This window comes from Anopheles funestus, chromosome 2RL (assembly GCF_943734845.2).
Source record: "Anopheles funestus chromosome 2RL, idAnoFuneDA-416_04, whole genome shotgun sequence".
Classification (NCBI taxonomy): Eukaryota; Metazoa; Arthropoda; class Insecta; order Diptera; family Culicidae; genus Anopheles; species Anopheles funestus.
In genome coordinates, this window is record NC_064598.1 from 12255139 (window position 1) to 12275867 (window position 20729).

General features: G+C 47.0%; 5 protein-coding genes across 7 annotated transcripts; 2 read left to right on the plus strand and 3 right to left on the minus strand.

The window, feature by feature from the left end:
• Nucleotides 1-2: 2 nt before the first annotated feature.
• LOC125764083 (leucine-rich repeat-containing protein 70-like) lies at nucleotides 3-3099 on the minus strand. Its single transcript, XM_049427929.1, has 4 exons — nucleotides 2890-3099; nucleotides 2247-2345; nucleotides 1996-2173; nucleotides 3-1920 (listed from the first exon to the last, which is right to left on the minus strand). The coding sequence occupies exons 1-4, from the start codon at nucleotides 2950-2952 to the stop codon at nucleotides 185-187; spliced, it is 2076 nt and encodes a 691-aa protein (XP_049283886.1). The 5' UTR covers nucleotides 2953-3099; the 3' UTR covers nucleotides 3-184.
• A 445-nt stretch (nucleotides 3100-3544) lies between these two features.
• On the minus strand, nucleotides 3545-6603 carry LOC125764085 (3-phosphoinositide-dependent protein kinase 1). Its single transcript, XM_049427931.1, has 4 exons — nucleotides 6130-6603; nucleotides 5595-5742; nucleotides 3989-5502; nucleotides 3545-3914 (listed from the first exon to the last, which is right to left on the minus strand). Exons 2-4 carry the CDS (start codon nucleotides 5734-5736, stop codon nucleotides 3792-3794), a joined length of 1779 nt encoding a protein of 592 aa, XP_049283888.1. The 5' UTR covers nucleotides 5737-5742; nucleotides 6130-6603; the 3' UTR covers nucleotides 3545-3791.
• A 479-nt stretch (nucleotides 6604-7082) lies between these two features.
• Nucleotides 7083-12001, plus strand: LOC125764081 (serine-rich adhesin for platelets). Of its 2 annotated transcripts, none has more exons than XM_049427920.1 (4): nucleotides 7083-7263; nucleotides 7999-8163; nucleotides 8260-8325; nucleotides 8415-12001. In XM_049427920.1, exons 1-4 carry the CDS (start codon nucleotides 7236-7238, stop codon nucleotides 11792-11794), a joined length of 3639 nt encoding a protein of 1212 aa, XP_049283877.1. In that variant the 5' UTR covers nucleotides 7083-7235; the 3' UTR covers nucleotides 11795-12001. The 2 variants fall into 2 exon arrangements, with proteins under 2 accessions (XP_049283877.1, XP_049283878.1); XM_049427921.1 differs by lacking the exon at nucleotides 7083-7263 and adding an exon at nucleotides 7318-7832.
• Nucleotides 11995-17127, minus strand: LOC125764084 (acyl-CoA synthetase short-chain family member 3, mitochondrial). The gene is made up of 8 exons (XM_049427930.1): nucleotides 16641-17127; nucleotides 15567-15711; nucleotides 15218-15362; nucleotides 14821-15123; nucleotides 14337-14725; nucleotides 12898-13194; nucleotides 12473-12818; nucleotides 11995-12388 (listed from the first exon to the last, which is right to left on the minus strand). Exons 1-8 carry the CDS (start codon nucleotides 16850-16852, stop codon nucleotides 12222-12224), a joined length of 2004 nt encoding a protein of 667 aa, XP_049283887.1. The 5' UTR covers nucleotides 16853-17127; the 3' UTR covers nucleotides 11995-12221.
• Nucleotides 17128-18355: 1228 nt separating this feature from the next.
• LOC125764090 (dromyosuppressin) lies at nucleotides 18356-19829 on the plus strand. 2 transcript variants are annotated; one of them, XM_049427938.1, is made up of 3 exons: nucleotides 18356-18605; nucleotides 18895-19112; nucleotides 19195-19829. In XM_049427938.1, the coding sequence occupies exons 1-3, from the start codon at nucleotides 18598-18600 to the stop codon at nucleotides 19290-19292; spliced, it is 324 nt and encodes a 107-aa protein (XP_049283895.1). In that variant the 5' UTR covers nucleotides 18356-18597; the 3' UTR covers nucleotides 19293-19829. The 2 variants fall into 2 exon arrangements, with proteins under 2 accessions (XP_049283895.1, XP_049283896.1); XM_049427939.1 differs by having other exon boundaries at nucleotides 18382-18605; nucleotides 18895-19106.
• Nucleotides 19830-20729: the final 900 nt, after the last annotated feature.

Sequence of the window (20729 nt, forward strand, 5' to 3'; positions counted from 1 at the left end):
TCTGTGTTCGATAACTTAAAACCAAGCGCTGACAAGACCGGGTTTTGTGGTGTATTTTCTTTTCAGTTCCTCAATCATTAATCCTACGATATTGTGCACTAGTGCGCGTGCGTGTGCGCGACAGTTACTTAAGGGTTGTTGATGCCGTCTCTAAAGCGAGTTGACCTTTAGTATTCTCGGTGGCTTAATATTCTATCTCATTGCTTACAATGACGCGTTGTGTGACATTCGCTGCAGCCGTCGCATAGCGTTGGCTTTTGGCCTGTTTTTGTAGGAGCCGTTGGCGCTTTTGCTGGTACAGCAGGGACTGTTGCGGGCGCTGGTACGATTGTACGTTGCCTGTGTTCGGTATCGGGTTACCGGTGCTTGACTGTTGCGGTCGCACTACGATGGGGACGCGAACTACTCGATCCTGATAGGTTCGTCGCTGCAACAGTGTCTGCTGCTTTCGCTGATTCATTTCACTGATGCGTAAAGCAATTTTGTGCGATCGGTTGGTATCGACGTTGCATTGAAGATTTTTCCGGATCACGTAGTACACACTGCGGTTCTGTATACCTTGGGCAGGATCGCTGCAGCGTGGCGTCAGTTTGTTGCTGTACACGTAAGCCGCCAGCGGGTTGTCGGATGACGAGGAAACCTTTAGCCGGTTTGTAGCCGCTTGGCGCCATTGTACCATCGAGCAGCTACACTGCCATGGATTCTCTATCAGGCGTACGATTTGTACGGCAGGTGCCAACCGGCGGAAGAAATCGGTCGGCAACTGGGTCAGCCTGTTACCGTGCAGGTACAGCTCGAGCAGTTGCAGTTGCTCGTCGAACAAACCAACTGGCAGCTCAGTAAGCAGATTGTACGATAGATCGATTACCTGCAGGCGCTTCACTCCGAAGAATGCATCCATGGAGATGGCTGCGATTGAACAGCGGGACGCGTACAGCTCCGTCAAGTTCTTCATCTCGGCAAAACTGTCGTACTCGACGAAAGAGATATTACCCTGAAGAAGGCGTAATGTGCGCAGCGATCGAAGTCCTCGGAAAAGATACTGATTGAGTGCAGGCAGTTGCAGATTGCGAATCTCCAGCAGTTCCATCTGGGCCAATCCTTGGAAGGGTTTGGGTGTTCCGACCTGAAGTCCAACCGTGTCACTGCCGATAAACAGCGATCGCGTCATGTTTGCAATAGCGAACGAACTGTCGAACACATACTCGATCGGATTCTGGCGCAGATCGAGCTTAGCCAGCTTCGGAAACGGTGGGAAGGTGAGCTCAGAAATCTTGGAAATATTGTTAGACGAGAGATCCAGCACGTGTAGCTCGAGCAATCCGGCCAGAGAGTAGTAACTAACCTCCAGCAAACGATTGCGGGCGAGCGATAGCAAACGCATGTTGGGAGCACCGTAAAATGCGAATGGTGGCAGTATCTTCAGATTGTTGTGCTGCAGCGAGAGGCGTTTCAGACTTTCAAGACCGTACAGGAAGTCTGGATGCAACGATTCCAGCTGACAGTCGTGTATGGACAGTGCGGTAAGGTTTGTCCATCCGTAGAATGAAACATTGCTTGTGCTGGCTAGTTCACGCTTATACACCTCGTACGGCACGATCTCCAGCTCGAACGTTTCCGTGAGAGTTTCGGACCCACTGCCTACCACCACAATCTCCTCCTCCTCATCGTCGACCACGTGATAAGCGTTAGCGTCTTGAGCGTTAGCACCCCCAACGGGTTGCAAACCGAGTCCCGCCAGAGAGGGCATTGTACGATCGAGAACGTTAGGAGGCGCACTTCGAATAAGCTCCAAAGATTCGAGATGAAGTCGGACAACAGGCAGTTCGGCATCGAGCGAAAAACTCAGCATTTGAGCCTGTAACGACTGTACGTGTAGCTCTCGGAGATGTTGGAAGCGAGCCAAATTTGAGGCATTTACTGGAAGTTTGAGTTCGAAAAGCGAATGATGGTATGAATGAATCTAGAGTTGAAATCTAGCGCACAGGAACTTACACTGATACTGCTCCGTTTGTGATGTGTATATTATCTTCAGCACGGTCGTGTCCAGCGACAAGAGATCTTCAATCTTTTCGAACCCAACACCTTGTCCCACCATGCACAGTGCATGGAACGATGAGACGGTACCATCAAGCTCGGAAATGTCGTCGGAAGTCACCGGTTCTTCAGCGTACTTGAAGAGAGAAGGTAGCATATTCTCAACAATTTACGAATACAAGACTGGGAACACTTCACTTCTCACTCACATCCGGTGTTGGCGATTTGGACGCTCTATCGCACATACATTCTGGTGGACAATCCAGCAAGGCAAATGATGGATCGTGCGCTTTTGCAGGCAGGAGCAGCTACATTGGGACATTCGTAAAAACAAAGGCTAGGTTTTACAACAACGGATGTACGATAAAACAAATGAAAAGAAGCTAAAAATACTATGAACTCTAGTTCCAAGACGAGATAAGCGACTGTTCCCAGTTGGAGATTTCTACGCAGTGGACATTCCTTGATTTTAATCAGCAATATGTGCCTTTCTGTACTCTTGGCTTTTGCTCTTCCGGTACGGTTAGGGTTTTACAATTTCGTTGTTTTTTAGCTTAATTTTGATTTTATTTGTACAGAAGGACTACAGAAGAAAGTTATTGTCTTTGGAGCGCTTTTTGGATGCACTTTAGACAGACAACTTCGAAGAAAATGGCCGCAATACTTGCATATGCATTATAAAGGATACAATCCCTTTTCAATGTTCTACTTCACATTCCGTGCATCAATTACATGGAAATTGTGGAGTCCCACTTCTTTCCCCTGTCTGTTAAAAACACTTCTGTTTTTTTCTCTTTTACGCATTTCGGAAGTATGTAGAACCTATAACTATTCGCATTTAAATGCACTCACAGAAAGTATCACCACCACAAACAGGACGACCAACGTTGGCCGTAAAAGGTTTGCCGTAGGCATTTTTGCTGTCCGTTAAACTAGTGTAATTTTAAAAGCGCCGTGTGTCCTGTCAGCGCACACAGTACACTGAACTGAACGCGGAACAAGTGTAACTGAGCATGTGAAGCACATGTGGTTCAGTGCGCGCTCGGTTCATGGCGGAAATCGCTTATCAAACTGAACCGCCTGAAACACGAACTGTAACGTAGCGTGAACGTAGTGTAACAAATACGATAAATGCGTACGGACCTATCCTTAGAATAGGAAACACTTCGTACCGACAAAATGCTTGGTTGTTTGCTGCTGTATCCATTCCCTTTCCGTATCGTATTGCTTTACACAGTCCGACCCCAGAACAGGGAAAAGAGAGAGAGAGAGAGAGGCTCGTTTATGCGCCCGACTCATATCAGCTGATGCTGCATTGCATTGTGTGGTGTAGCCGCACAGCATTCGGGATGCTAGATTTTAGCGTGCTGATAACCCCTTTCGTTATTTGCTTTTTTATTCCCTTTAAAGAAACCGCTAGCAAAGGATGCTATGTTTTCCCCCGCCGTTTGTTTTTCGGAATGATGCTGAAGAAACCCAAAGAATGGACGACAAACACAACGAAAAGTTTGTTTTAAGTGATTCTAAACTCTTGCTTCCTAGTTTATTGTTGCATTATTACTCGCCTAACTGTGTTGTTTTCCTAACAGTAATCATCTTCATTTCATTTCGCTCCTATCCTAACGTATGATTTACATGATCGCACAACAGCGAAACCGCTGCCGACAAGTTGATCCGATTTTATACACACGAACAGCACACACGCACACACATATGCACACTCACACACACAGCCCACAAACATCTGATTCGGTTTAAATGTCGGCGTTATCATTGTTCTCACTGTTTTCGAAAGTCTTTCGATGAACATCCGTAATGGTATCACACCACTTCAGTGCAAATCCTTCCGGATCCTCTAGGTAGTAGATTCGGTTTGGCTGTAAGCAAAGTAGGAGAAGAATAGTAGCTTAGTAAAGTACGTTGACGCCAGACCCACTACACGTGTCCTTACCGTGTGCACGTAGAAGGTTTTGAAGTTTTTCGCCTCGACCGACAGTGCGGAGGTCCAAGGAATTTCACCCTTTTTCACCATATTGACCGCATCGATGTAGATTAATCGCGGGCGTTTTGTAAGCAATAGCATGCGCCGACGGGCAAACAAACCCTTCCGCTTGTATATAAAGCCATATTTGAGGATCTCTTCGCCTTCGGCGAATGGTTGCCATTGGCTAACCGGGCCAGGATCATCATCGACCGGTCGGAACATCTTCAATCCCGAGCGTGTTAAACTTAGCATCCGGCCCGACCCGTTTCGATTATTCTCTGTTCCATCTTTAGCTGCACTGCCACCAACAACACCACCACCACCACAGTCTCCACCTTTATCCACGCTGTCACTGCCACGACCAGGGGTAGCATCGGTCACACCTTCCACACCTGTATCTTCCACGTCTCGGACGTCATCATTCTCGTTCAGTTCGGCCAGCTTAAAATCGAACAGGCGCGATATCTGTCGGTCGTCTAGGCCGGGCTGCATGCCCTCGGGAAAGTAGACACTGTTCAGCGAGCTGGTGTCATTGTTTAATACTGATTCCGTGCACGAGGGCAACGGAGCGGGCTGTTGGCGCACATGCTCAAAATCAATTCCATCGAAGAATGCGTGCTGCCGTATCGTGCCGTACCGCGGATTATCACACGCTCCCAACCGTTTCCGTTGTTCGATTTGCAACAGCCGCGTCACAAGATCTTTCGCCACCGGATCGAAGCTGTCCGCGTACGTTACCTGACAGCGGAGAATCATCTTGAAGATAAGATACTCGGATGCGGCCCGAAACGGTGACACGCCGCAAATCATCTGGTAGATCGTGCAACCGTACGACCAAAGATCCGAGGCAGGCGAGGAAAGGGTGCCGGTGAGGATTTCGGGCGACACGTACTGGGCCGTACCGACGAAGCTACGCCGCTTGTTGGGCCGTGTCGTCGTCGTGGCAGGTTGAATGTCCTCGGTATCGTCCGTATCGTCGTCCTCGTCCTGGTACTCCGTGCCGAGCACACGTTGGGCAAGCTTGCGGGCGGTGGACATGGTAGGCGATGGAGGATCTTCTTTCAATCCCGCCACACCTTCATCCTGCTGCTCATCGCCCTTCTCGTCCTCCTCTTTGTAGTCCAACTTGGATGACCCGAAGTCGGCCATTAGCACATGCATTCGTTCGTCGAGCAGGATGTTTTCCGGCTTAATGTCCCGATGCAGGATGCCCATGTTGTGCATCGTTTCCAGTGCGAGCAAAATTTCCGCGGAATAAAACCGCGCGCAGTCTACCGTAAACGAGGGCCGTGAAAGCAGTGAAAGCAGTGTGCCGTTGCAGGCGTAAGTCATGACGAAGTACAGCTTGGTGCTGTCCTGAAATGTGCAGTACAGGCCAAGGAATCCGGGCCGCCCGGTAAGCCGATTAAGCACTTCCCTTTCCCGCTTCACGTACTCTTGCTTCCGTTCCCGCAATATTAATCGTTTTTCGCACACTTTTACTGCAAACCAAAGTGAAAGAAAGAGGGGAAATTGAGAGATGCAATCAACACGAACTATTTCGTCACGATCGATACGATCGATGTGTGCTTACTTGCATATTTCTTGGATGTTCTCACTTCTTTGGCCAGGTAAACACAGCTGAAGCTTCCTTCTCCCAACATTTTTCCGAAGTAAAAATCATTTGGATTCATCCGATGGCTGGTGCCACCCGTCCTGGTGCGATTATTTTCCATTACTACCTGTGTTTCGAGAGCAGGGGAGCAAAAGAGAGCGAGAATTAGTAATAGGCGTTATTTTTAAACCCATTTCGATTATGGCAATTTTTTTTTGTGCAGCACCGTTTTGAACAAAACACCAGACCTATGTGAAATTTTTGTACCACGAATGACACACATTTGCATTAGATCATTTTGCACCATTGCGCTGAGTAAGCACTGTGCCGTGTGTGCTGCTACTACACCGATATGATAGGGATGCAGGTTTTGTTTACTTTGATTTAGTGCATACAGAAACTAAACATTTATCATTTCTGGTACGATTGTCGGGCAAGTTTTATCAAAACAGTTTTGCAAAAAATTTCCCAAATAGATGGTATCGCGTTGGTAAGTGGTTGATTGCTTACTCACCGATGCAAGTTTTGTACAGGTTTCTTGCAATTACCGTATCTTGAACTGGTAGGCTGGTAATTTACATTCGAACGAGCCACTTTTATTGACGCGATAGCAAACTAGGGTCCGGTAAATCCCGACAAGACGATTTCAGAAACAATTACACAGTAAATACACAATCGTTTTGCTTCTTGGAAAAACTAGTCACCAAAGGACCGACCGATTCTGGGAACGTGTAATCTTCAGTTTTTCCAATAACGCGAACCTATCCGTTTGGTATGGTTTTGTTTCGTATTATTTCTACGATTGAATTCAATTAGATGGAGCTGAATAAAACAATACACGATCTGGCCACTGAAAGTGAAAAACTCCACTACGCTTCAATACATTTCGATAACTTCCTGCAACTAGATCGCTTTCCTATGAAAGTGTTTTGAGAATCAAAACTGATATGTCAAAAGCGGCACACAAACGTCACATTGTGGGCGAGGGAAATTTTTGCAAAATAAAAAAGGGTAATTTAATGTTCGTTGCGAACGAGCAAGTGTACTAATTGTTGGTACAATAAACTCATTTTTTCCACAACATTCAATAAAGAAATGTATCCTACGAGGTCAATTATTGGTTTTATTACTGCACAACCGGTTTAGTAGCGGTTAACCAAAAAAGGGAAATTCAGGATATACGTGTAGACGCGACTAAATTCCGAACATCTGTTGACATTTGACACATTTAAAAACATGTAGTGTGTTTACATCGAGCCGTTCCCTACTGCACACTCGATCGAATCGGTAGTCTACGGTGAGCGTATGAATTTTGATCGTATGTTTCCGGTGCCGAAATGCTACAAATGGTGGTGAAAAAAAATTAGCAGCAGCTACAACACCAAAGTTTCCACTTTTCATTCAATCGGTTCTAAACGAACCACGAAATGGGTATGAAAAAATGAAAAATAAATCATCCTCCCAGTGAATGGCTTGTTCACTCCGACTCGTCAACTCGAGCAACTAACCGTATTCGACATGAAAAAATTGGTGTTTATTTGTTATCCATTGAATTACGGTATTATTAAAATATAATTTATTTGTTCCCCGTTAAGAAACCCCCTCGCTAACAGCATCAAAATGGACAAGGATCGCTTATTTCATCCGGGTAAGTGTGGTTTTCGTGCAACGAGCCCAATTCAATCCACCTGCGCCAAGGGCGATGGCTCGCGAACGGAGCTGTAGCTGTGCTACTGCAGCTCCCACCGCGCAAAGAAGGGAAGGAAAGAATGAAGGAAAAAAAATCTTAATAGCAAATTATGCGTACACGGTGTAAATACGGTGCAGCGAGTTGTGGAAATCTTTTTGTGAGCGAAAACTTACACTATTTAAGTTAAAGTGTGGTAAATGAAGCATTTAGAAGAAGTATTATCGGTTGAAAGTACAGTCGGCACGCTCTATCAACGGAACGTACGGGAAAATGGCTTATAAAAAAACATATGACTAATCTCCGTGGCTGCGCTACCCATCCACGCGAAATACGCAAACGACGGCAAGCCGTAGTGTGTTGGTTGGGGTTCTCACCTTAGGACACTGGTTGCGATAAAGCATAGCGCATTAAACATTGATGAACTTTATCGGTAAAGAAGAATAGAATTGTGCATTAAAGATGATTCTACCGTCGACGGACAGAAGTATACTGAAGCTGTGATAAGTGATACCCTACCAGCCAAATGGGTATGCATCTTCTTCTTGCAAGCCGGTGCGAAGGCGATGCGTAAAAGTGGTCGCCACATGCCATTCTTGTTTGCTGGTGGACTGTTGTTGCGAAGCAATTGCGATGTTTTAACGAGTGACAAAAATTACTGAGCGAACCCTTTTTTCATTTACCTTTTGCCTGTAGACGAGGTGGTGGACATGGACCCGAACATGACAAATCGGTTACAGCAACATACCGTAGTATTAGACGAAGGTGCGCATGCAAGCACATCCTACTCCAGAGTTTCTCCCCCGAAAGCGATCATCGATAGCAGTCCACTGCAGAGCGCCATGGACAAGAACAAAGAATGTAAGCTTAACGGCCAGATGGGCAAATCAGATGGCAGTGCCAGCCGTATCCCCATTTTCTATTTATAATTAAATCTTTCCGCTTGTCTCTAAACAGCACTAAAAGTGAAGCTGTTGGTACGACGATCCTTCGATCAGCTCGTTCAGCAAGGAATAATGCCACGTGAGTGTTATTATCAGCTCCGGAATCAGCATCGGATGTTTGCTTTATTAATCGTTTGTGTCCTATGCTCTTATATTTTCCATTTGTAGCATTGAAAACATCCCCGGCAATTTACGAACAGCGCAGGCAGCTGGAACGAGCCAAAACCGGAGATATGCTGAAAGCAAAGATCAAAAAACGGCCCGATCGTGTAGAGCTCGAGCAGCGGCACATCCTCGAGCAATGCGACAGCAATGTTGATCCAAGCTTGGCGGAAAAGCGACGAATGCTCGAGAAAGCCCTGCTGGTGGATCATCTCAACTCGAAGATATCACACCGACCCGGACCGCTGGATCTGATCGGGAAGAACATTCTTCACGTGGAGGAACCGATCGAGCGCATGGTAAAGGAAGGGCTCGTAGATTATGCGTCGACACTGGACGAGTCGAACATTTCCGTGGCCACTCCTACCACGGTGGGCGAGGGTGAAGATTCGCTCAGTTCCGAGGGTGAGTCGTTGCACAGCGTGGCTGTAGCATTAGTAAGTCAACCGGGAGCAACCGCCACACTGCTGCAGCGTCAAATACAGTTGCAAGCACTGCAAACGCCAACACATGCACCAACCCAACAACCTCAAACAGTTCTAACAACAGCAAAGCCTGAATTTTTTACCCTCAAGCCAACGATACCGATCGTTGTGAACGATGGGACGGTATTGGCGGCGATCGCTACACCCGTCGTGACGACCGCCACAGCCGTTGCCACCATTACAGCTGTAACCGGTGGCAACATTGCAACCGTGGCGGAACTCGCCATGGAACAAGGTAACAATAGCAGCAGCAGCAGCACGCCAACCTCCACACTTCGACCAATACTGCCAACGCCAAGTGCCAACATTAGCGGCGATCTTACATCAGTTCGACCGACACTCACCATGACAACGATGCCCTCGGACATCAAGCTGCTCAGCAGCACCAGCAGTAGCAATGGCAGTAGCTTCAGCTCCGGCGGTGGCAAAGAGAAGTTGGTGAAGAAAAAGAGCAAATCGAAGAGCATCACGAAAGCGAAACCGATCAAGTTTCACGAATATAAAGGACCGCCAAATGCGCACAAGGGATCGTCGTCGTCGTCCTCCTCCTTGGCAGGACATGGTGGCAGCGGTGCCGGCGGACCCGGTGGTTCGGACAACAACTATCAATTGATCATGCAACAGCAATATTTGCTTGAATATCTCGAAGAGATGTGCAAAAAACCGACTGGCGTTTCATCGCCCTCCAGCCGGGAACAGCAAGTCACGACGGATGGGGAAGAAATTGCGGGCAGTGATCATACCCCGATCGATTCTCCACTCAGTGCGAGTGGCGGCTGTGGTGGTGGGGTTGTAGGTGCCGGATCATCGCGAAACAAAAATTCGGCCAGTGGAGGTAACAGCTCAACATTGCCCGCTTCACCGGCCGCCGTCGATCTTGCCGTCGAAACATTAAATAAGCTAAAAGTGTCACAACTGAAGAAGTACTGCAAACAGTACAATCTGGCCGTTTCGGGAACGAAGTCGAATTTAATCGAACGGTTGAAACCATTAATTAAGTCGATCGATGCAAATGCAGCGTTGGTTGGGTCGCTTGCTGGCATTTCCAGTCCCGGTCTGAGTGGCGTAACGGATGCAGAGCTGGAAGATAACTTGCTAGCGGAACAGCAGAAGCGTATAGCCGAGCTGCAGCTTCAGCTGAAGAAGAGTCAGGAAGAGCTGGAACAATTCCGTTCACTGTGCAACAATCCATTCGTTGGTACTGGGGGAAACACGGCCACTGGAACGGAGGAGCCGATGGTGATCAACGCACCGGTCAGTGTGCCTCCACCACCACCGCCACCTCCTTCCCTTGGCACGGTGCTGGTCGGATCGCCCTTCTCCATTTCCACCGGTGACTCGTGCGATGCACCCTGTGGCGATGGAAGAGTTAGCGTTGGTGGCGATGCTGCTGGTGATCAAACTAGCGATCGAGTATCAACCGATACAACAGTGCCGGCACTCGAAGGTAGTTTTTTGCTGGAAGGACTCACGTCCGCCAATACCAACGGTGTCGATTACGGGCACGACATGCGTGAGATTTTGCCCCAAGAGCTTAGAAACACGTTGCCCATAGATCGTAGCCCAACACACCGTCCTACGCTGGACAAAGTACTCGGACAGGTGCAACCGACCATATCCGGGCTGACAATGAATACGGATGCAAACGAAGATCGCGGTGGCATGTCATCGGTTTCGATGGAACTGGGCATGCGTGCGTTGCCACGATCCACCATGGCCGGAACCAATGTAAGAGCGAGTGGTGGCGACATGCAAGATTTATCGCTTAGCATGAAGTCGGTTAATTTCGACACGGTAAATGATGCGGGAGATACGTCGATGCAGCAGGACACAATGATGCTGAACGACTTTGAAGATATCGATCTGGTGGACTTTCATATGCACTCGCTAGACAGTGATGGACCGTTCCCGATGATAACGAACCACGATCCCGATCCTACCGGCACGAGTGATCATCGGCAGCACACGGCATCGATCGATACGATCGCTTTGTTTTGCAACAGAGCTGACGCTAATGGAGGGAAAATGTTATCGAACGGGTTTGCCGATCAACCACAGACTCAGCACATGCACGATGATATGCTGCACGATCATCAGAATCAGCACACGTATTTGAATAACAATGATCTGGTGAGCAGTAGCGATGGTGCCAGTGTAATGCTGCATTTGGATTTGATGGATCATAACGATCATCAGGCGAGTCTAAACGCGCCTACCGAGACGAAACCGCTTACCTTCGGGAGTCTTCACCATGGTCAGCATCATCTACAGCAGAACGAGGATCATCACCATCAGCACGCGAGTCACCTTCAGCAGCAGCAGCAGCAGCAGCGACAGCAACAGCATCATAGTGATAGCAACAATAACACAAGCTACGATGCTAACCGGACCTCAATCGGATTGCTTCGGTTTACCGTGCAGGATCAGCCTATCGCAAGTACCAGCACTAGCAGCAGCAGCAGTAGTACCAGCAGCAGTCCCAGCAATTGTTTCCGAGGGCTGGGAACTTCACTCTCCACGAAACATTCAAGCAAACAGAACCAACATCTAAACTTGCACCAACAGCAGCAGCAGCAGCAGCAGCAGCATCAACATCACCAGCATCAGCACCAACATCAGCAGCAGCATCATCACAATCTGTTAGATCAACTGTCGGCACCGCCATCCACCAACAGCGAGAACAGTACGGTGATTGGTGATACGATCGATTCCTTTCAGGACAATGCAATGGATTTTGAAAGTTTGCTCACAAACGATACGGACAGTAACTGCCACCGTATGATGCTGGACTGTGCGCAGGATAAGCCCATGCTAAGCTTTCTGCCGGATCCGAGCATTCTAGACTACTTCTCCGAAGAATGTAACGGTCTCGATTACGAAATAAAGCATCTGGAATACTAGACGGCGCAGGCACTATACGACGCGCGGACCGGTTTGGTTCACCGACAGTATTACTCCATGTCGCGGGCGAAGCGGCAAAGCAGAAAGCAAAACAAAACGATGGCGTTCGGTGAGAAGAAGCGGCCAAAGTGGACCCCCGTTGTTTGTTTTTCGGTTTGTCTGCGGTTTTGTCGTCAGATACACTGGTACACGATGCGGTGTTTCAGGGTTTCTTCCTTAAGCCTTTTACCATGTTGCTAGTTTTTATTAGGTGCAAGTAATAACGTTAACACTACGGAAGTACAGCGGAACGGCAAAACAAGAAGAATCGTGGAGGGGAAGGAGGGGAGGGGGTGGCAAAAAAAAAAACAAAAGTCGAATCGAACTAAATTGGCAATAAGCCAAATACGTTGCTGCTTAGTACTGCTGCTGTTTCACCCCTACAGTTTCATCGTACGGTTGGTCGCAGTTCCGGATCGGGGGCGACCATCGCATAGCCCAGTTCCCGTAGCGCACGCTTCACGTCGACAAACACCGTCGGATCCTCGACCGTGGCCGGTATGGCGATGCGTTTGTTCGCTGCCAGATCTGCCATCGCTTTGCGCAACGTTTTACCTGCCGAGCGGTGAAATGATGAGGAAGATCAATGAAACAACCGGCTTGTGAACGCCACGGGAGCAAACCGGGCTTTACACCTACCGGATCTGGTGCGTGGTAAGCTTTGTACTTGGGCGGCTAGTTTGAAAGCGGCGATCGGTCCGATCACCTCCCGTATGATGTTGATCAGCTCGACAGACATCTTGGCAGCCGGTTTGGAAACGTTCGCCTTCGTAACGTACAGACAGAGCGGTATCTGCCCTTTCGTCGGTTCCGGCACACCGAACACGGCCGCATCGGCCACATCCGGGTGACGCAGTATGGCATCCTCCAGGCTCGAGGTGGAGATACGATGTCCCGCCACATTTATCACATCATCATCGCGTGCCGTCACGTAAATGTATCCATTGTCATCCTTGTAACCCGCATCCATGGTGTCGTAGTAGCCCTGAAAAGGTTCGGAAACCACAAGCGATTCGGAAGATGAGGCGGAAAGAAACAGAGAGCGAGAGAAAGGGAGATCGTACCGGAAACCGCTGGAAGTATGTTTTGCGGAACAGCTCGTCGCTACGATAGAGCGTGGCCATGTTGCCTGGTGGCAGCGGCAACTTTACCACGATACGGCCCAGCTCGTTCGGTTTCGCTTCGTGACCGTTCTTGTCCAGCACGTAGATATCATAACCACAGAACGGAAGTCCCGTCGTGAATGGTGGCGTTTGAAGATTCTGTGCAAAACCAACGCACGTTGCCGTTATAGCCGAACCGGTTTCCGTTTGCCACCACTGATTCAGTACAGGCACCTTGAAGATGTTGCGCATCCATTTCTACAATGCATACAAGAAGAAGTACTATATGGTAGCGACCTGGGGGAGGAATGGCGGCGCACCGATCATCACGCGGTGGTGTGCGGAAGAATATTTGATTTGGACACAACCGCCAGAATTGGATCGAAGAAGGTTTGTTTGTGCTGCCTACATCTAATGTATCTAAAACTTTTGATATAAGCCTAAAACTAATATTGGGACAAAGGGAACCGACAAGGTACGGACTTCGAACTGTACATCGGAACTAGCTTTTAGCACGTAAGGTGTGTAGACCAAGCTTACACAATTTATCCCAGCAAACAAAATGCTCATCAAACCACCATCATTTACGGTCGCTTCCGGTAAAGATGCATGAGGCAGGAAAGTAACAACAATATTTTCTTTAGATCTCAATTTATAAACCGGTTTTGTTAAAGAAACTAATAAACAATTGCTTGTGATAATAAAGTCGCTAATCATATCGGGCATGTTTTACTATGCTTTTTTTGGGGGGGTTTTGAGGTGGGGTGCGCGCTGGGAAAAGCTTTCGGTCGGGATCGGGGCTAAGCTTTACACCGTCCGTTCCAGCCAGCAAAGCGGCATGATCGTGCTGCGCACATCAGACACCAATATGTTGTGGCATTGTGCTCTATTTCCGTGCAGTTCTACTAACATCAACCATGCTTGTACCGTCTGTACGTCCGTAGGTGTTGTTTACTCAGCTCATATGCCGCCGTGTTTTGTTGGTAAGCTTCAAGGGGCTAGTTTCGATGTTGCGGCTATAAATAACGATCGTTACGCATACGCCTGCATCACACACTGGTATAGTGGCGCGTGGGATGTTCCAATCGGATGCAAATGTTACACATATAGAATACAAGAAACTACAAACCACTAAACCACTGCACTAATGTGTGTCGAGTTCCGTGTGTCGGTGTGCATGTGTAGTGTGGAATATTTGTCTCAACATTTAATAGTGGAATCAAACAGCCCTTACGATAAAGGCGGATAAAATTAGTTTCATATCGTATTTCCAACCCTGATAAGGTGTAATGGTGATGATGACTAATGGCCTTTATGTAGTAAAAAATCCTAACTTTATGGATGTCTAATCCCTCAAAAAAAAAACTAGTGTAAAGAAGATCACACGATCGTTAACTTACCATCGTTTCCAGATCACAATGCTCCCCAGCAATGAAGATGGCGCGTAACGATTTAAGGCTGTACTTACGCCCATACGTGACTTCCGGATCGACACGACGGATTACGCGGAATGCCGTCGGTACGGAAAAAATCGCCGACACCTTGTGCTGATCAATGATGCGAAAGTACTGGCCCGGGTCCGGCGTTCGATCGGGTTTACCTTCGTACATGACGCTGGTCGCACCGTACAGAAGCGGCCCGTAACAGATGTACGAATGGCCCACGACCCAACCCAGATCCGAAGCGTTCCACCAGACGTCGTCCTGCTGGATGCCGTAGATAGCGTTCATTGTGTACATCAGCGTAACCAAATGGCCACCGATCGGTCGCTGTATGCCTTTGGGTTTGTCTGGATGAGAAAGACACACGCACACACACACAGAGGAAGCCGTGTTACCAAGGACAAAGAAGCAAGAGAATTCCGTTTTTTCCCCATTTACTCACCTGTTGTACCGGAGGTGTAAAGAATGTAGAGTGGATCGTTCGCATCCACCGGTACACAATCGACCGGCGTATCCAATGCATTCTCCCAGGCCACATCCCACGCCTCGTCCAGATCCGACATCAGTATGTTCGAGCGTCTGTAGATGATGTTCTTCGACGGCTTCCAGCGTGACATCGCAACGGCTTCGTGCAGTATGTCCAGATAGTAGATGATCTTGTGCGGTTCCACACCACAGTTGGCCGCAATGATAACTTTCGGCTCGGCATGCTCTATCCTCGTGCAAAGCTCACTAGCCGCGAAACCTAACATGGTGGGGAGGGAAATTGCCCACGGTTAGACGGTAAGGTACGCAATCCTCGCATCCGGGAACTTCCGAACTTCCACTCGCACACTAACCTCCAAACACAACGGAATGAACTGCACCGAGGCGTGCCGTTGCCAACATGGCGATGATCGCTTCCGGGATCAGCGGCATATAGATGACGACACGATCTCCCTTCTGTACACCCAACCTTCGCAGTCCACCAGCTAATCGGGACACCTTAGGACATAGTTGTAAGTGATAGGTTGTAAATAGAGTTACCCGCAACAAAAAAACCCAATAAAGCAAATAAGTAAGCAAAATCACCGCACAGTAGTGAGTCCACAGATGACCCAAAATCGAAACCGCAAAAGCTTCAAGCGTTAAGTGCCTAAATGCTCCGCTTAGGACATTGGGGGATGGGGATATACGTTCTTTGCTTACCTTATCGTACAGCTCATTGTACGTTACGTGGCGTACGGTGTTGGTGGTGGGACTATCGTGGATGAGCGCAACTTTACTACCCTTGTCGGCCAACACATGCCGGTCAATCGCGTTATAGCAAGCGTTCAGCTTTCCTCCAACATACCTACACAGGGCGAAAATTACAATAGACAAGACGGTTAAGGCTATCCTAATTGCATCCTCTGCTCTCTCTCTCCCCTTCTCTCTACGTTTCTCCCCCCGTGTGGAGCAGACCCGCCAAAAACCGATAAAGGAGCTGCGTGGGATAGGTTCCCGACCAAGATAAGACGAAACATAAATATTCTCCCTGTTTGCAGCCACACCATTCGGGGTTTCCGGTACGCAACTGGAGGACCATTGTCCTCATTTTCATATAGAGTGATAAACCCTCGCGCCCCCATCCAGGCTCTGTGTCACTGTCTCGGGGTGGGTCTTCCTTTATTTTTTAGACAATATGCGTACAAAAAAAACTGCCCTCCCACATCCCCCCACATATGCAAAATATGGGAAAGAAAAAATGCAATTCTGAACCATATTGTGTATGGTTGTGGTGGCTCCTGTCAACACACACACACACACGTGCGGGGGGTGGCATTATGAGTCCACGCGTCAGCACCAAATGCTGATGGATATTGATTGCGTCTTGCGGAAAAAGTTTATTATCGATGCTTCCCAAAGGAGTGTGCCCGATCCTGGGGCGAGACGTTGCGCTTGGTGACTAATGCAGTATGATTTATGATTTCTATTAAATCCGCATACCGAGCGTAGGTCGGTTGTACTTATGAATGGAGTCGGTACGGAACGAACGGTGGACAAATCCGTTAAAAAAATTTTAAGCAAGATGGTTTTTAAACATAGCCATTGGCTTTTGACGAAAATTTAGGTTAACATTTTCATGCAGACTCTCTGCATTGCATCAGCATTCGACGAGCGTTTCTTCTTTAATGTACACCGAAGAACCACGTTTCACCATTAGCTCCAGGAATCTTCAGGAAAGTTCCACCACACACCACAGATGAGGAAAGTTGGCCACACACCACAGATCATATTTACCACTGCGTGAAAGGACTATTGCTGTCGTCCACCACTTTCTCCCAAAGTTGATCCCAATCGATGAGCTGTTCCGCCAGATCGCCCCAGAACGCTTCCGGCTGCTCCAACGATTGGCAGTACGCCTCCATATACAGTGGACTCAGCATTTCCGACTGGCTGGAACACACGGGCACTTGACCGACACTACTGTTCGACGGCACGGGTTGATCCATGATCTTCTGCACGGTTCCAAACGGGCTTCTGATCTGATTAAACCACACTTGATCTGCTTTCCAACAAACTGACGTCACTACCGAGAACGTTTAGTGCAACCACTTTGGAACCTCTTCCTTGAACACGCGACGCTTCTGTTCGATCGACGGCACACGCAGTACTGATGTGGAACGGTCGATCGCAACGTCCGTTCTATGTCAGCATAGCAGGCCTCCGGACGGTTTCGACCATCAACGGGTTTGGTGGTGCTTTCGCACTGTTTTGTCGCCCGTGGACAAGGAGAACGTGATGCGTTGCTGTTCATGAGTATAATGTATACTCTAACCTTTGCCTTCGGCTTTTGCCTACCGACGAAGCATGGATAGCTTCTGGAAGGCAGAGAGGCGCCCGATGTCTTCCGATCGTCGCTTGCCTCCCTGGTTACTTTCCTCCCCCCCTCCCCGGTGTTTTTGACCAGCGAGCAAACGGAACTGGAGCCGCTAAACAGTTTCTACCTGCATGCAATTGACTGGCGATCCAAGGTGACGAAAGGTCAGGACGCCTCTGTTTGATATCGCAACGGAACCGAAACGTCCCCAAGAACGCTTTTAATCAAACATGGACTCGAAATGCTTGTCCCCGTTCCAATATACCCGTCGGCTGTAATGAGGGTTTTTGGTGAGGGTTTTGCTTCTGGCTGGAATTGTTTCGTCCAAAAAACCGTTGGTCTTTGATCGCTTTGCTACACGGCGTTGCGGGAATGCGCTAGTAAATGTATAGCGCATTTAAATGTTCCAAAGGGGCTTTGCTTTGGTTTTTGCCGTTTTTTTTTTTGTTGTGTGTTGTTTAGTTTGTGTCCAATATGCACCCATACCACGTGACTTATGGGGGTTGTGTGAATGGTAGCATTGAACTTTTGTCGAAAATGGGTCCGAATTAACCGATGATTTGATGTTGCGTACGCATTAATTGTCGCCCTTTTCCATACTTTTTCCTGTTAATGAACTCAGTTCTGCTTTGTGCAAGTTATGTTTCTTACTGAAAAAAATCCCGTAATGTTTAAAATTATTTTTCTTACATTTTAAAACACATTGTTTCGTGAAATTTAATTTTGCTACGACAAACTCGTCAAAGTAAAAGGTCACGAAGGAGCAAGAAAATGTGGGAAAGTATTGTGAGCCTGGTTAGTTTGTGGGCACCTTCTTCCCATAGCAAATTATCCGCATTTGATGAATTTTGAAAAATTAATCACAATCACCCGTAAACGATTCACATTCCACTTCAAAATGAAATCAACCGAAGTCCGTCAGACCGTGTCCGTGTGTTTTATTTGTTGGTCCTTTTAGATTTTTTTCCTTCTGTTTTCTGTTGGTTGCTTACTTCCTTGCGTCCTGGGCTGGTAAGGGAAGCTGTAACCCATCGGGGACGGTCCAAAGCATGGGCATTTGCTAGCAGAGATCGGAGTTACCGTTACCAGGGGGGGGTGGGGGGGGGGGAAACAACAGTGCAACCAGATGGAGGAAAATGATGACGAGCGTGTTCTGCGCCGTCGCACCGGACGGCTAGCTGGCGGTTTACAAATCATATAAATTCCTAAACGTTGGACCATTACCGGAAGAGTTTGTTCGCAATTTGTCACCATACAGGATCGCTCTCGCTGGTGGATCGACTACGCCAAGTGACTTTTGCGTTGAACCTTATTTGTGAAAGTAGTGAACGATTAAGTGATAGTTTTCTAAAGTGTCTACCATTTGTGGATTTAAACATGGCCAGGTATGCTATTGAGCAAAAAATGGATAAAAACAGTCGAATCCAACAAATGGTGCTACGACCCCAAAAACCTTTCCACAACTTCTCAGCTAAATGTCTTTTCATGTTGTACTATTGTAAATAATTCTTATCAGTATATTGCCACCGTTGCACAAATTGAATTGCGATTTGTTCTTCCGTACCCATCCGTGGCCATCTGGTGGTGAACGGTTTTTGGTGGACAATTAATCTAACATTGTGCACTTGTTTGTTTGCCCAAAATAATGGCCCCTTCTTTGTTTACCCTTTGCAGCCAACAAATTGCATCATTAAAAGCAGTCACGTGTATCGTGCTGTTCCTGGCGATAGTGTGCAGCCTCGTTGCAGGCTCCGCCATGCCGCCATTGTGCGAGAATAGACTGATCGACGAGCTGCCGCCCAAGTTCCGGAAAGTGTGTGCGGCGCTAGAGAACTCGAACCAGTTCGCGGAAGCGCTGAACGCATACATACGGAAGGAGGCAGCTGGTAATGGTAGAGAGTGTATTTTCATACGTGACCATCCCTGATGTGCTTCGTTTGCTTTGCACGCGGTAATGAAATGTACAACTTTCAGCCTTTCTTTACCTAGACGATGATATGCTGGTACCGGGACAGAATGGCAAGCGAACGGATGTGGATCATGTGTTTCTGAGGTTCGGCAGAAGACGCTAAATCTGAAGGTCGCCCTCGACAAGGTGTGTCCTTTGGCCGTGCATCCGATTTGGTCAGCTAACTAACATCCCCATGGACAATGGCACACATGCACGCGCGCGCACACACACGCAAAGTGAACAGTTTCGTTTGATCGTTAGCAGCGTGTAAGGTGGACGATCGTCACATACGTTGAATAAGACTATTGAGAATTCATGGAAATCTTATTCACAGCAGCTATGCAGGCAAGGAGACATGCAAGGATTTATTTTACGTTTCGTATCCGTAGTTTGCACAATTCGAACTGAACTCTCCATTCCCAGACAGTGGTGCGGTCAATATGTATTATAAACAGTATTTAACATCTAGTCTAGTGCAGCGCGGCAAAGCAGCGCTGAGAAACAGATAGTCTTATGCATTCTTACTGTGGTGTAATTCAAGTAGGAAACCACAAAGAATTCCATAACTAAAAACTAGAACAAAAAAAAAAACACTTATTGTATTCTGTAACATGACTGGAAAATAAATTTGAAATATTTTATGAAACAGTGTAAAAATGACCCTTTGAGATATTTCCGTTGTGCAGATTAAATATCCGATTATGTTGCAGGCTCTCTCGTGACCTGGCCATGAGTTAAACGAAGTCGTTGTAATGTAGAAAAAAATATTCTAAAATGAAGAAAAAAAAGTTATAAAATGATTTATATGATTATTTGAAATACGTTTCTATTCACTAAAATAATGCTTTAATTAAAAAATGAATAGAAAATAATAAAAAAATAAAAAAAATCTAAAAGTTTGAAAATTTTCTAAGGCTTTAGCCTTAACTTTTTTCGGGAAATTTAGCAAAATTTTATAAATTGATTTATTTTAATGCGAATTTGTTGCAATAAGTTTCTTTTCACTCAAATAATGTTTTAAATTGAAAAAAGAATAAAAAAATAGAAAAAAATTAAACAATTATAAAAATTTGTCAATTTACTAAGGCTCATTTTTGCACCAAGTTTTGGCTATAACTCGGTCGGTATCCAACGGATCTCCAAACTTTAACCTGTGGTCGATAGATGGCACCAATGGCTACATTTTCTTCTTGGACGGCCATGCTCTCAGATGTCTGTGCCAGAAGTTATTCGAGGAACCATGTTCCTTATCCTGTTTGAGAAAATGTAAAATTTTCCTCATTTTTGCACCAATTTGTGCCTATAACTCGGTCGGTATCCAACGGATCGCCAATCTTTAACCTGTGGTCGATAGATGGCACCAATGGCTACATTTTCTTCTTGGACGGCCATGCCCTCAGATATCTGTGCCAGAAGTTATGCGAGGAACCAAGTTCCTTACCCTGTTTGAGAAAATGTAAAATTTTCCTCATTTTTCTGCAATTCAGCAAAATTTTTAAATGTGATATATTTTATTGCGAATTTGTTGCAATAAGTTTCTTTTCACTCAAATAATGCT

Bases quoted from the DNA above. Each gene is read 5' to 3' on its own strand.
- LOC125764083 (XM_049427929.1), bottom strand. From the start codon at position 2,952: ATGCCTACGGCAAACCTTTTACGGCCAACGTTGGTCGTCCTGTTTGTG. The intron at 2,346-2,889 runs GTGAGTGCATTT...GTCCCAATGTAG, and splicing joins TTGTGGTGGTGATACTTTCT to CTGCTCCTGCCTGCAAAAGC. The intron at 1,921-1,995 runs GTAAGTTCCTGT...TCAAACTTCCAG, and splicing joins ACAAACGGAGCAGTATCAGT to TAAATGCCTCAAATTTGGCT.
- LOC125764085 (XM_049427931.1), bottom strand. From the start codon at position 5,736: ATGGAAAATAATCGCACCAGGACGGGTGGCACCAGCCATCGGATGAAT. The intron at 5,503-5,594 runs GTAAGCACACAT...TTTGGTTTGCAG, and splicing joins AACATCCAAGAAATATGCAA to TAAAAGTGTGCGAAAAACGA. The intron at 3,915-3,988 runs GTAAGGACACGT...CTTTGCTTACAG, and splicing joins AAACCTTCTACGTGCACACG to CCAAACCGAATCTACTACCT.
- LOC125764084 (XM_049427930.1), bottom strand. From the start codon at position 16,852: ATGGATCAACCCGTGCCGTCGAACAGTAGTGTCGGTCAAGTGCCCGTG. The intron at 15,712-16,640 runs GTAAATATGATC...CGCCCTGTGTAG, and splicing joins AATAGTCCTTTCACGCAGTG to GTATGTTGGAGGAAAGCTGA. The intron at 12,389-12,472 runs GTAGGTGTAAAG...ACCGCTCGGCAG, and splicing joins CTTACCACGCACCAGATCCG to GTAAAACGTTGCGCAAAGCG.
- LOC125764090 (XM_049427938.1), top strand. The intron at 19,113-19,194 runs GTAGAGAGTGTA...TACAACTTTCAG, and splicing joins GAAGGAGGCAGCTGGTAATG to CCTTTCTTTACCTAGACGAT.
- LOC125764081 (XM_049427920.1), top strand. From the start codon at position 7,236: ATGGACAAGGATCGCTTATTTCATCCGG. The intron at 7,264-7,998 runs GTAAGTGTGGTT...TTTTGCCTGTAG, and splicing joins GGATCGCTTATTTCATCCGG to ACGAGGTGGTGGACATGGAC. The intron at 8,326-8,414 runs GTGAGTGTTATT...TTCCATTTGTAG, and splicing joins TCAGCAAGGAATAATGCCAC to CATTGAAAACATCCCCGGCA.